Source organism: Esox lucius, chromosome 20 (assembly GCF_011004845.1).
Source record: "Esox lucius isolate fEsoLuc1 chromosome 20, fEsoLuc1.pri, whole genome shotgun sequence".
Classification (NCBI taxonomy): Eukaryota; Metazoa; Chordata; class Actinopteri; order Esociformes; family Esocidae; genus Esox; species Esox lucius.
The window spans coordinates 37,631,464-37,645,393 of NC_047588.1; the positions used below are offsets into that span (position 1 = coordinate 37,631,464).

Consider the following 13,930-nt stretch of genomic DNA (forward strand, 5'->3'; position numbering starts at 1 on the left):
TATCATTTCTTCAGTGTTGTCACAAAAATGTGAGGGGTGTACTAGGGACACCCTCATCTCAGTCCCTATTTTTTACACTGTATTAGTTTTTGATGGGCGCAAGGGTCAGTTTGATTAATATGCTGATGTATCCTTTTGGATCTTAGGAATGCTCCCTCTAATTTGTCTGGAGTCCAGTTGAATCTCTAAGCTATTAGACCACACTTCAGGACAACCTGGCCGGATGATTTTAGCTGTCCCCGTTCCCAAATTCCACCAGATGGTGTTGGGGAAGTAGGTTTCCTCCAAGGTTACCACTCTAAAAGAAGTTGTTCCTAGCCATGTCACGACAACCAACAGTTTTATCTACTACAGATCCCCATACTCATGCACTACAGTCGGTTACTGGATATACAGTGTGCAGCAACCAGGATGTATTCAGGTGAGAATATGCACAGAGCTCGGATTCCCATTTGAATTAACTTTAGTCTCTATTTACCTGATCAAAGCCTTCAGTAAATCATTAAAACAAGCTTACATTTTATTGCTAGTAGTACAGCTACATTTTTAAACAACAGAAAGTATAAGACTATCAGTTAAGAGATCTGTTTGAGATACTTATTTAACACGACACTTTAAATTCGCTGTAAGCGGAACTTGTCATTGGTCACTCTAGTGTCGTAGCACAAACCTCCTTGATACAATGTAGTTAGCTAGTGCCTTGTTATTGTAGCTAATATTGCTTTTAAACCTAACTGAAACAATTGCAATTGAGGTGAGCAGTATAGTATTTTTCTACGAATAATTTAAATGCATTTTCATTCAATTTTGACACGTTATATCTCATCTTGTCCAGGAAGCGCTTAGCTATACCTAGCTAGTTGACGACAAAATACTCTAGCCTTAGCCAGCTAGCTATACGAATGGCAAATCTTATGATACAGCTGTTTATTATTTGCTAATATTTATAGCTAATGTCAATAATACATTTCACTGACTAGCTATTGTAACTGTTGGAATTTCGCATTTAACTAAATATGATTAATGTGATATTCACGCCTGGTATAGTAAAGCATGTGCCTGTGGTCTGAGCCTGCTAATAATGGAACTTAGCTAACAACAAGCATCTGACTAGCTAGCGAATCCTACTGTGTTTAGCTGGCACATACTGGTGACACTTGGTCTTTGCTTCTCCCACTAGTTTACTACACTTACTAGACAGACGTAAGCACCCCCTGTTCCTAGTGGAATATTCTACAGTATGGTCAGCTCTCTACAGTGCCGCAGGATTTTGTTCCAATCAGTGCAAGGGACATGTTTTCATAGTTTGCGAAGTTCCACCTTGCCACGTTCATTACTATATTGGACACAAACTTGATTTGATTACCAAACCAAGCCCGGAGAGTGGAGTGTACCAGTAGGTTAATGTTACACCTAAATGTCTGTCTTAGGGACTGACTGAGAGCACCGTAAGACCAACGTGGGGGAAAAAGGGCTGAAGATGGCTGGCTTCCTAGATAACGTACGCCTCCCAGAGTGTGAGTGCATTGACTGGGGGGAGAGACGGAATGCAGTGGCATCCATCGTAGCTGGTGTTTTGGTAAGTGGTGGAGGGGAATGTGTGTGTGTCTCTGTAACAACACATTTCCTGGAAATTTCAACAAAATAATTCTCTAGCACAAAAACATGTCATGTTTTTAACATGACATTTTCAACATGACATGTTTTAACATGTGACAATCTTGTCACTGAGCAATCAAAGCAAATTGGCATTGATCGGAATAAGATAATTCGATTCGCCACTGTCATAGTTCTCTCGGGTATTGTTGTCTTTTAATTTCCTCGATGTGGATGGAAATTGGTAAACATGCCAACAAATAACTTATTTTTAGCCTGTAATAACGAATTTATTTCTTTGATGCTCTTCTTTGATATATATTATTTAGTAGTAATTTACAATTAAAGTTTTATTATTTCCTGTCTAATTCTGCCGTTCTGTCTTTTTATCCCTGGCTTTCTTTCTCCCTCCTTCAGTTTCTTGTTCCCTGTGTGTTTCTTTCTGTGTATTACCCTCTCGATTAAATTCTCAAACACCTTAATTGGCATGGGAAGAAAAGTTTTTCCTTTCTGTGTCTCTGTCAGTTCTTCACTGGCTGGTGGATCATGATAGATGCAGCGGTCACCTACCCAACCCAGGTGGAGATGAATCATGCCTTCCACACATGTGGCGTCTTCTCCACTCTAGCCTTCTTCATGTGAGAAACACAACACACTTTCACTTGGCTATCAAAATGGAGACGCCAAAATTGACTGCCATTAACCTAACTTAGCCTAGCCCTAATGCCTAACTCTAAACTTAACCACAAACCCCAACTCTTAAGCTGACCTCTAACATTATTTATAACCTTTACCCTAAATCTATGGGGACTGATGAGAAGTCCCTCAGGATTAAGTTATTGTTTACTATCCTTAACTGCTCGTTAAGAGTATGAACACACAGTGTTGTTGCGGGCAACCAGGAGCAGTGTTTCTGTTTTCCAGGATCAATGCTGTGTCTAACGGCCAGGTACGAGGTGACACTTATGGAGAGGGCTGCTTCGGCCGGACAGGTTTGTTTTTCTTAGCATTGCTCACCATTAATTTAAAATAAATATAAAAAATATGATGTCAACAGGCAACGTTTTAGCAGATAGGAGATTTCATTAGACCATTGTCTGGTTTGTCTCTCCCTCACGGGTGTTATTTATCTTCGGGCACTGATGTTTCCTTTCCGTGTTCACATTTTGTTTCTGCAGGAGCTCGTCTATGGCTGTTTATCGGTTTCATGATGATGTTCGGTTCCCTCATCGCCTCCATCTGGATACTATTTGGAGGATTCGTGGTACCTAGTGAGTCTCCACATCTGACTAATGGCTTTTTCTTTCTGTTACAAAGACCAGGAAGGTATACACTGTCCAGGGAAGGGCTAATGACTTGCAGGGAGGCCAAACCTTTGCTGACTATTGGCAGGCAGTGGCGAGGCCGCATCGGTAACCAGGGCTGTGTTTCGCGTGACCTCTGGGTGACGTGCCGTCCAGTCCCTTTTTTTCCTTCGTTCGTGGCGTTTTCATGAGGCTCCATTTCCAGCTGTGATGCTTTTAGGCTTTTATATTAATGGTCTCTTTCTTTTGTTTTGTCAATTTATCTTTGTAGAGAAAGATGTGTATCCAGGACTGGCAGTGTTCTTCCAGAATGCTTTGATATTTTTCAGGTAAGTAGAGGCTCATAGGTGTGTAATAGCTGGTGCTGCTGGTGTTTTTCCACATCACTGTGGAAAAACACCAGCTGTCAGGCGGGAGGAAATTACAGTAGCTAAGTCCCTTCCATCAGAATTCAAGATCCAGACAGATTACTATACTGACACATTTTTGACCAAAACAATCTTTCTACCATTACTGTGTAATTACAAGTGTATATTAAGCACAATTTCTCAAGGAACCGAGCTAAACTCTTTACATCCAAACCCTTTCTGTTTCTCTGTAGCACGCTGATCTACAAGTTTGGACGAACCGAGGATCTGTGGGCTTAGACAAATGCACGCAGACACACACACTGTTGCAACCCTTGGTTTTACCAGTCAAGGCCAAAACATTAGCTTGGATCTGTTTAGCCATTTTCACATATGATAATTTTACTTTGTTTTCTCTCTCTCTCTCTGACTCACTCACACACACTCTTCCTGAAATAATTTCCTTTGAACATATTTATTATGTGACTATTTACCACTGTTCTGTTGTGTCTGAAGGTGTTTGTAATAGTCTGACAGTAGAAAATGAGTGTTGACATCAGCCTCTCGCACACACCTTGTGTTATGTGTTTCAACAGCACTGCAGAGTTGTAACATAGCATGGTATGGTTAGGGCAAAAATCACTCTGAGAAATATAATCTTAATGTTGTTTGATTGTCCTCGTCCACCCATTTTCCAGAGCACATCTTGTGTATTGTTGGTTATCCCTCTGTAATTTCTCATCTCCCCACAATAATGTATTTATGTAAATGTGTTGCGTAAGACTTAAATGACAAGAGCACAAGCCAACACAGAGAGAACTAATCTTCTTAAAGTTGTCGGTGGCCTGTAGTCCCATGCACTGCATTCTTGTATACATTTTAAGCGGTGTTTATCCGAAATCCCTTTGCTGTATATTTTAAACAAATCATTTCTGTAAAATGTCTTTTCATACCACGACCAGTTCTCCTGTTTTGAACGGAGTAGCCGTCGTTCCGTCTCAGGATTTGTCGTTTTTAAACAGTCTTGTCTTATAGAGCATTGAAACCCTAACCCCCCCACCTGGGTCTGAACACCTCCTTGTCATCCACATGGACATGGGTGCACTAGCTTAGGTCCAGTAAGGAGCTGCATCTGGATCTCATACTATTGTGGCAACTACTGTATTACTGTAGATCTACTAGAAGCTTCAAGTACTGCTGCGCTTACAATGCTATAGCTGTCTGTCCTGTATCTTAAAGCATGCTTTAGGTCAGGGCTGCTGAGTCCTGTTCCTGGAGAGCTGCCACCCTCTAGGTTTTCTAATAAGATTCTAATAATGAGCTAAATGAAAAGCAGGGGGGGTATGTGTATGAGTGACAGGCTCCCTCTAGGCAACATGGGTAGTGTCCACTTCCTAGTTAGCATTCAAGCCAGCGGACGAAGGCAAGGGCCAAAGCACAGAAGGATCGACTGTCGGTTTGGTTTTGTAGGGGTGCTTCTGACTACCCCTGACAATGTGTGTGATAACCGTTCTATTTAGGACTTGCGTTAAGAGCCGTGTGCCCGTGTCTGACGGTGCACAAACTATTCAAGCTACTGTCTTTTTTTTTATATATATATATTTTTGGTTTGTTTAAAGGGCGCGCATTTAAAAATGCACAGGGTTGAGCTGGAGGTGGACGTTGCAGTCGTCAAACTAACTCAGGAGCTGGGAAGTAGCTAGGACCCTCAATTCTACTTAGGCCATGAAGTCTTAAAGTAGCAGCATTGACAGATGCAGCGTGGTTGGTTCTATACTTCCAAGAAAGTTAAACACATGACTTGACTTGAATTTATTATGTGGCCTGCTAAACATCCAGTATTCATGTCAACATTAAGCTGAGTCTGTAGTTCAAAGTGAATGAACTATGACTGGTGAATGAGCAGCCATTGTGAAGTGTTATAGACATTATGTGCACATTGGTGTTATGTCTATGGAATATGTCATTGGCCAGTGTTTTGTAGTAGTTCTCTGACCTTGATCATTTACTTAACGTTACCTATACTTCTGAATGACGGCTGTGGAATAAGTGGTCATGTAAACTGCTTTAATAAACATTTTAGATTAAATGTTTGCATGTTATGTTTAATTGCTTCTTGGAAGAGTATAAATTAATCTGCAGTCTACAGTGTCAGGAAATGATAAATCTATTTATTACAAATCAGTGACAATCAATGCGTTTCCAAGACACTTATTTACGGGAAGAACCAAAGCAATACAATTATTCACATAAAAGCTGATTAAAAATGAATTACCTTAAATGTTTTAGTTAAGAAAAACATTATGGTTGACAAAATGGTTAAAAACATTTTAACATCTATTTTCTGTTCTTCTAGGAGACAGCATACCCGATTCAAAAAACATTAGGCTCTTCACCTGTGACACAGGCATGCTAGTTCAGGGACTACAACTAAACAACAGGACATCCAGGGGTCACTAATGCTCAGACTCTGTTTCAATATAAAGTGCAACAAATGAGAAGGCTCTGCGAAAGGTCTCAAGTTCAAAACCACTTTTAACATTTATGGTTGGGATTGTAAACTTTGCAATGTGACAGATGTAGCAACAGCCAGAATGAAGAGACTGCATGTGGACTCACCCCACTTTTGAACAATGTGTGTGTATGTAAATATATGGTACCTCAAACAGTAGTTTCAGCGATTAGTGCAAACTTAAAATAAAGTAAATTGCAGTATGTACAGATTTATAACATTATTTATATTAAACAGCAAAAATGTAACCCCAGCCCCAAAAACTAAATTAAACATGCTAGCTCAAGGATACACTACTGTTTCCCCAAATGAACCTGACAATACCCTCAAGTTTTCTATAAGATTGACTAATGGGTAATGGCACCCCCCCCCCCAAAGGTCTATTAACTGGCCTTCAAGCGGTAAGTCTATGTACTGCACCTCGGATCTTTCTCTGGCCTTGACCGAAGAGCATTCGAACAAGGACAGAAATGCCTACCAAATAGTGTGAGAGGTCTTATAAAATTGGAAACAGCGATATGGAGTGAAAACGGTCTACTGTGGTCAATCTGACTGGTGCCACACTGTTGCCAGGCTGAAATCGCAGGACGGATGGCTCATTCATAATGACCTAAGGAGGCAGCAGACGACTCTACTTCGTTAGGCGTGTTATAACCCTGTTCTCCGTCAGACGCGGAAGAGTTTGGACTAGAGTCAATCTGGTCATCTTCACTCACGACAATGGAAATGGTGTCATGGTGTTCTTCAGTTGGACTGGATGTGCTTGTGGGGAACATCAACTGCTGGTTAAAATCCCCATTGAAGAACTGGAAAAAGAAACCAATAATCAAAGATGTTAGTGTTTTCACCAGAGGCTGCACATCCTCTGGAAAACCCCATGTAAAAAAAAAAAAAAGTATTTCTGATTTAGCACACCTGATTAAGTTTCTAGACGAATCATCTATTAGGCGAGGTAGTTCAGAAAAACAATTATTTTCTTAATCCCATTATAATCCCAAATCAACTCCTAAACTCTACGTACTTCTGGAGATCGGAGAGGATTTGACAAGTGAGAGCTATCAGTTAATAGCTCTCATTTGCCCTCTGATAAGTAGGTGTAAGACTCATTGAGTCTGGACACGTTTGTGTTTCAAACTCCATTTTAATGGAGCAATGACTCCCATTGGTTAATTTCAAATTGATGCACCATTTCAAGAGATCCTCCCCCACACCACTGATGGCACGGGAACCGTTCGGTTCTCTTCTATTTGAACTTTACTTTCACAGCTCAGTCCATGATAGCCACCTAAGACAGCAAAGTCCTCTATTTAAACAATTTAGTTGTATTTAATATAGGCACTGTTGTTAATAAGATGGCTTATGTACGCTAATGCATACAATGTTTTTACAGTATAATTGTTGTAGTTAATTTGACAACCGTAATCATTTAGTGCAAAATATCCCAGCCATAAACAGATGTTGTGCAATGTCTTCAAATGAAATTAGACTGAAATGGAACAGAATCGTTAAAAGCTCATTTCTCCCTTATAACTTTTGACACAAGTCAACTTGAAAATCTTGTAATTTGAGTTCTGATAAATATTCAGATCTCAGTGATTCAAGCTGATTCGTATTCAGGAGAGTTTGTAGTTCCCCAAAACATACAGTCATAAAAATAAAAACGTCACCATCTGTTGGGTTTTCACAGGGCACCACAAAAGTGATGTACAATACTGCGTCAGGAACTACGTTCTGCTTTAGAAACCCGTCACCCACTGTTGTAGATCCTGTTACATTCTCTAAAGCTATGGTGAAGTCTGGCTACACCACTAGTTTTACCACTAGTATTTAGTCTGGTGAAAAGTTTTTCTTGACAGAAGCCTATGGTTCACCACTAACATGACAAGCTGCATCTGAGATAGAGGGCAAATGGATATAGTTGGGTTCTTTGGGGTGGTTCTTCATGTCTCCTGGGTTCAGGGCCTCAGAGAACATGTAAGGTATCTCTGTGAGGGGACATTTCTTATGTCCACCCATTTCCAACCTGTATTTGCTTTTATTATTTTCACCCTGTGGTCCATCTAAGACTATTAACTTAATCTCCATACATTTTTTGATGTAACATGGTCCAAAGTTTTCATTTAATTGGGTCCAGGCAACGGCCCGTCATTGGCAACATCAACACATTTTTGCTTCCTGTCCCCAATTTCCCGGCCGTCCTCAGAAAACTAAGACAAGCGAGACATTTGACTCGACTGGCGTGTTGCGAGGCCTTCTGATTACACGGGTGATCCTCGCCGTTCAAAATATAATTTATTTCAGCAAAGGGCGGCTAGGTCGCTGGGACAAGTACTTCGGGTTTGAGACACACCTTGACCAAGACACTGGTTTCCGTGGAACGGAGACGATGAAGAACGGACATTTATTTAAATGAGGAACCCACCTCGCGATAGTGATCTGGTAGCCGCAGGGGACGTGGATGGAGCTGTTTGATTTTCTCGTAGTGCTTGTGGAACAGGAATATCAGGCCTACTGCCACAGTGCCCAAGAGGACGGAAATGAACACGCATATCAGCGAAATCCTGATCCGTTTCGTACTTTCTGTACACAAAGACAAATCACACACAGGGAGACAGAGAGAAAGGCCTTGTTTAAACAAGTTATTGAAAAATGTTTTTCACCACCCATCCCCAAGTTCGTGAGGTCCAATGTTCTCTACAACGCTGCCTGATTCCATAGACTCCAAACAGGCTCCGATGAGTTTAAGATTGCGGCATGGAGCTCCTAGCCATTGCAGACCAATCACATAAGATCGTTCCACATCTTTTGTCTGAGCTGACCAGATTGGACAAAAGACCCATTATGTGGTTGTGGGGAAAGCAATGCATACCCAAATTCAGTTGCTACGTGGAGCTAGAGTGAGAGAGACAAAGAGGAATCTCTCAGCTGCCTGGCATTACAGGAGTAACTCAATTGGGATGAGAGGGGTTAATGTTGCAATGCTCTTAATTCTTTCAGTACTTTGGCAGGTATAATAATCGCCAGGTGTGTAATCATAAACACACGTTGCTATTTTGACAAATGTTGCTCCAAGAATTTCCCCCTTTTCAATTTCTAGGATTTTCTAGGCAGGACCAACAAACGTGTCTGTATAGGTAAAATATTTTTCACCAGTTCAAATGTTTGCTCAATGAATTCTGCTGTTCTCTCCTTGCGTGTCATGCTGTTCATTTAGTTGACATCTCTTACCTGGGATTGTCACATTTGGCATAGAGCCTGTAGCAATGTTTCCTTATTCAGCTTACCGGTTTTCCACCAGGCGCCTCTCTGCCTAACCTCTTAACCTATTTCTGTGTCTTTCTGCAAAGCTGAAGTCACTTAGCGCTAGCTTGTTACAGTCAATGCTATTACCAACCACACAAGCTATTACCAACCACACAAGCAGGTAACGCTTGCTTGCATTTCATACCAATGTAGCCATTGGTATGAAATTGGCTTGACCAAAATAAGTTGGCTAGTACAGCTCTGATCGCGGGAAAGGGCGACTTAACATCGTGCCACATGTTCCCCTGCATTGATAGATGTTGTTAACCTATTTAAAGACATGTTATTATACAGTTGCCACTTCAATGTCACTTTATCTGTGACATCACAATGAGGTTAAAGTGCACTGCCATGGCGACAGCTACACTGTCTGATGAGACAAAGCCAAGGAAAAAAAATCTACATTTTACTAGAGTTACTGACTCTTATTGGGGGTTATTTCTTAGCAAGGAATTAAGACGATACTTAAAAGGGAATAATCCTGCTTTAAATGTTTACAAGAATTGAAACAATAACACTACTTGTCTCCTCTTTTAACGAACAAGACCAGAATAGCATTAGGTAGTGTAGGTTGGTTTGGGCTGGGGAGTACTGCACGTGGCTAAAGCGAGTATACGGAGACTACACGTCACTGCAAACTGATAGACGGACCAGAGAGAAAGTTGAACTATGGAATATCTCCGGCTCTCCAAATAACTTTGTGGAAGTAAAGATTCAAAATAATAACTTAAGAAATCAAATGTAGATTTCTTCTGGTCATTTACCCATATCACTTTGCTAATAGTACAGTAAAGAATCTTACACACAGGCTCTTTTACACATCGTGTGAACCTTACACAGATCTGATTTCAAGTTCCCAGGCACTCAAAGTATTCTAATAGGAGTATCATACATCATGACGGCTCCAGCCAGAGAGGTAATACAAAGCCTCACCTGACTCCGGGATGATGGCACACTGCGAAGGGCTGGGAATCCCAAACGCCTTTTGGTAACAGGTATACCGGGCCTGTACACAGTACTTCCCTCCCACATCCAGGTTTTGTAGCATCACAGAGGACCTAGATCTTTTGGAACCCTGGTAAAACAAAAATAACTGAGATGTTGGGAAAGAAATGACGGAAGGCAGTCTACTACAGGCATGACGTGGCTCGCCAAACTGGCTTTTTGTTCCAGGAAAGCACCATCATTCCTGGTAGCTTGCCAATGGATTCAGCACTGTGATGAAAATGGCTGGTTGAAAAGCCTGGCTTCCAAATGCTACTCACTTTGAGCTCTTCTCCCTCTCTGCCGTATTCAACCTGGTATTGAAAATGGTCTGCATACTCTTCAGACAAATTGTTGTTCTTCCTCCAGGTGACCAACAGGAGGCCTGCCTGTGCAGTCAGCTGAACTTCAGGGCTACATGACATAGCTAGGTGAGCCAGAGAGGAGGAGAACGGGGGTTAAAATGTGATTGTAAAAAAAAAAAAGCCAATGAAACTTCCTAAAGCCAACCACTGTGCTCGCTATCAGTGAGCTGAGGAAGATTTTAAGCAGGGGTGACAAGACACTGAACAACGACATCTCGTTTATTATTAAGTTTCATGAGTGGAGTGGACTTATTTGTTACCATGGGTACAGGCTTGGACGGATTCGGATCTGTGGTTCCCTTGCTGAGCCCAGACACGCACCATCAAACAGGCAGAAACATTATCGCAGGTTGTGCGCTCGGTCTTAACGCATCCCTTAATGTCCCGCCACTCCCCACGATCGCTAAAGAACAGGAATTAAAGAGAAGGATCAGAACAAAACAATTGTCGTTTTTCCGTAGGCCAGAAGTCCTTCCTACTGAAGTGACCGGAGCCTCAGATGAACACACTGACGCACATAGGCATGTGTGACTATTGAACATGAGTGACTCGGTGTTACTGACGACCACAACAAGATACTAACATACTCACGTTTGGGACTGAACCGTATACTTCACCCCTGGCCGGTCTGTGTAGAGGCTCCAACGAACACCACTCGTGTCCACACGCACGTCACGTGGGGGGGGCACCTCCTGTGACCACGCTACAGACCAAAGAGTTAACAGTTAAAATATTTAAAAAGGTGATACAGTCTGTTAAATAAAATCGCGCCAGGCAACCGAGTACATTAAACAAATAAAAGAAACAAGAAATGCACTAGCTTATCTACCCACAAACGTTCTGAAGAAGTAACTTTAGCTTAGCCTCCAAATCGAAATCCGGAAGCCGTGTCAAGGAATAACTAACTTAATCCAAGAAAAAAAATAAACAGTTTACCTTGTGTGATGACTTGAAAGACAATCCAAGATGAGAGTACGCATTTCAGACAGAACATTTCAGTTGATAAGTCCAAATGTATGCGACGACAACATAGCTAGACGATGGTATTTACCTATAGCCTCATAGCGAAACCCAGCTAAATTTCTGGGATGTGTCTGGGTTGCCAGATTTGAGTATTTCCCCAGCGAAAGCCGAATCTGTCAGACTCCACTAAAAACCCTGACAAAATCCAAAGTCAATATTCATGCTATACAACCATATAATTAAATCAAACTGCAGAATTTTTTTTTCACGCACACTTTTAAAATACATTTATTTTATTTAACCAAAGAGGACAAATTGAGACCTGGGATGTTTCCCTGGGAACACTAGAGAAATGGCAAATAAATATAAATACATATAAAACATGCAAAAATACACAGACGTACACAGTTGCCAAAGGAGTCAGTAATGTTAACCGACCCTGTGACCTGATGTTATAATTTGAAACTCTGAGCTCCAACAGAGATGACAAGAAAGTTGGAAGTCAATGGAGAAGGGCTTTGTAAACTGTGAGTAGTTCAGTAGTCTATGGGTCTTTAATGACATCCGGCCAACTTTCTGGTAAAAGATGCCGTGATGAGTATTAAAACTGACAGATGTAATAAAAGGAAGACACTACGATAAACAGACTTAAGGGATCTCAGGCTCGTGTCTGTTGCACTTTGGTATATAGTATCTCCATAATCAAGAACCGGTAAAAATGGTGACTGACCAATTAACTTCCTACTAGTCAGGGAGAAGCAAGATTTATTGCTATAAAATAATTCCACTTTATATTTAAGCTTCTTAACTAGCTCCGTTACATGTTTCTTGAAGGATTTGTAAGCAGGTACAAGTTAAATTACGGAAAAATTTATTGAATAAAACGGCCACGTACGGGGGAGATTTTCCCACCTGGCAACATTGGAGTCCTTCCTACTTCCCTTTTTATTTACGCACTCTTAAAGGAGCAAGCGTTGTTAACATTTACGAACAATTGTCAGGTACTTTCTTAATTAGGCCATTTCAATAATTTACTGACAATGTGAGTAGTTAGATTACACGGGAAAGATAATATAAACTAACCTGGAAAAAATTAATACCATGGGGTCAGTAGTATCTCTATTTTACCACCACTCTTTACGTGGATGACATTTTAAGGTGATATGTTGTTATTCTCAGTATGACTACAAATGTATATAGGCCCGTGCATCTGGGTGTGAGTGGTGTGGTGTCTGTGGTGTAACTGTGGTTTCAGTACATAATGTAAGGACGAGGGGGAACAGTCAAACAAACCACACTGGAAACACCACTATATTCAAACATATAGGTACAAGTTACTATTATTAGGTTGTTATTAGGTTGTGTTTCAAAATGTTACATTTCCAAATTGGTTAGAATTTACAAAAACCAGTAGCTCCTACATAAAGGGTTTCATGACTGAGATGTTTACTTCGCTCAATTGTTGTTTACAGTGTGGAATATCCCAAAATGTGTGAAAGAATAATTCAACAGAGATATTCGTACCTGATCGATTTGGAAATGATAACTAATGTTGTCCACATTTATATGTAAGAAATTTGTGTCCTTTTGACTACCCGAACATTTGGGATGGAAGAGTGCATATACAGTAATCTGGCTGACCTTGTCTACACAACTCACTGTGAAGTAAGGAGAACCATAGGACAGCGCGCTTCTATTCCCTGTGACAGCATCTTTCTGTCCCCACAGTCTTTATTGTTTATCTATCAGAAATGTCTTTGTTAATAAAATTGTGAGCTTTAATCTGGAATATCTTTTTATTTTTTGCAGTAGCTGGGTTGACATCGCTTAATCTATACATATTATCATATACATTAAAAAACGGACCCCCTATATTTTTACAGACAAGTCCTAAATTCTGATCCCTGTAGATATTTACTGACTGAGTCCTACATGCTGGGTCCCCTAGGTATTTACTGACAGGGTCCTATGTGCTGGTCCCTATAGATAATGACTGACAGGGTCTTACATGCTGGTCCCTGTAGATAATGACTGACAGGGTCTTACATGCTGGTCCCTGTAGATAATGACTGACAGGGTCTTACATGCTGGTCCCTGTAGATAATGACTGACAGGGTCTTACATGCTGGTCCCTGTAGATAATGACTGACAGGGTCTTACATGCCGGTCCCTGTAGATAATGACTGACAGGGTCTCACATGCCGGTCCCTGTAGATAATTACTGACTGGGTCTTACATGTTGGGCTCATCAGATATTTGCCCATTCTGAAGGCCCTGCAAAGTGTGGTGAAAACCACCCAGCACATCACTGGTGCCCAGCTCCCAGCCATCTTAAACACCAGCGCAAGCGGCATCATCAGGGAACCTTCACATCCATGCCACAAAAAGTTTGTCCTCCTACCATCAGGCAGGCAGTACAGGTCTCTTCGTTACCCCACCAGCAAGCTCAGGAATTGTTTCTCAGGGACCTTGTTGCACTACTCCCTTTGTACTACTGGACTCAGTTGTTACAGGTGTGTCTACCTCTGGAACCTCACTGCTGCTATCTCTGCATTT

The 13,930-nt window shown here is 41.2% G+C and overlaps 2 protein-coding genes across 3 annotated transcripts; one reads left to right on the forward strand and one right to left on the reverse strand.

The window, feature by feature from the left end:
• The first annotated feature begins 250 nt into the window (after positions 1-250).
• Positions 251-5,336, forward strand: LOC105031498 (transmembrane protein 50B). 2 transcript variants are annotated; one of them, XM_010905967.4, is made up of 7 exons: positions 251-421; positions 1,431-1,579; positions 2,122-2,234; positions 2,521-2,588; positions 2,775-2,867; positions 3,172-3,229; positions 3,502-5,336. In XM_010905967.4, the coding sequence occupies exons 2-7, from the start codon at positions 1,481-1,483 to the stop codon at positions 3,545-3,547; spliced, it is 477 nt and encodes a 158-aa protein (XP_010904269.1). In that variant the 5' UTR covers positions 251-421; positions 1,431-1,480; the 3' UTR covers positions 3,548-5,336. The 2 variants fall into 2 exon arrangements, with proteins under 2 accessions (XP_010904269.1, XP_010904268.1); XM_010905966.5 differs by lacking the exon at positions 251-421 and adding an exon at positions 631-754.
• An 803-nt stretch (positions 5,337-6,139) lies between these two features.
• Positions 6,140-11,496, reverse strand: ifngr2 (interferon gamma receptor 2). Its single transcript, NM_001360751.1, is given in 7 exon segments — positions 6,140-6,565; positions 8,182-8,339; positions 9,996-10,137; positions 10,328-10,473; positions 10,672-10,814; positions 11,003-11,114; positions 11,348-11,496. Coding segments are annotated over 7 exon segments (969 nt in total). The 5' UTR covers positions 11,406-11,496; the 3' UTR covers positions 6,140-6,355.
• Positions 11,497-13,930: the final 2,434 nt, after the last annotated feature.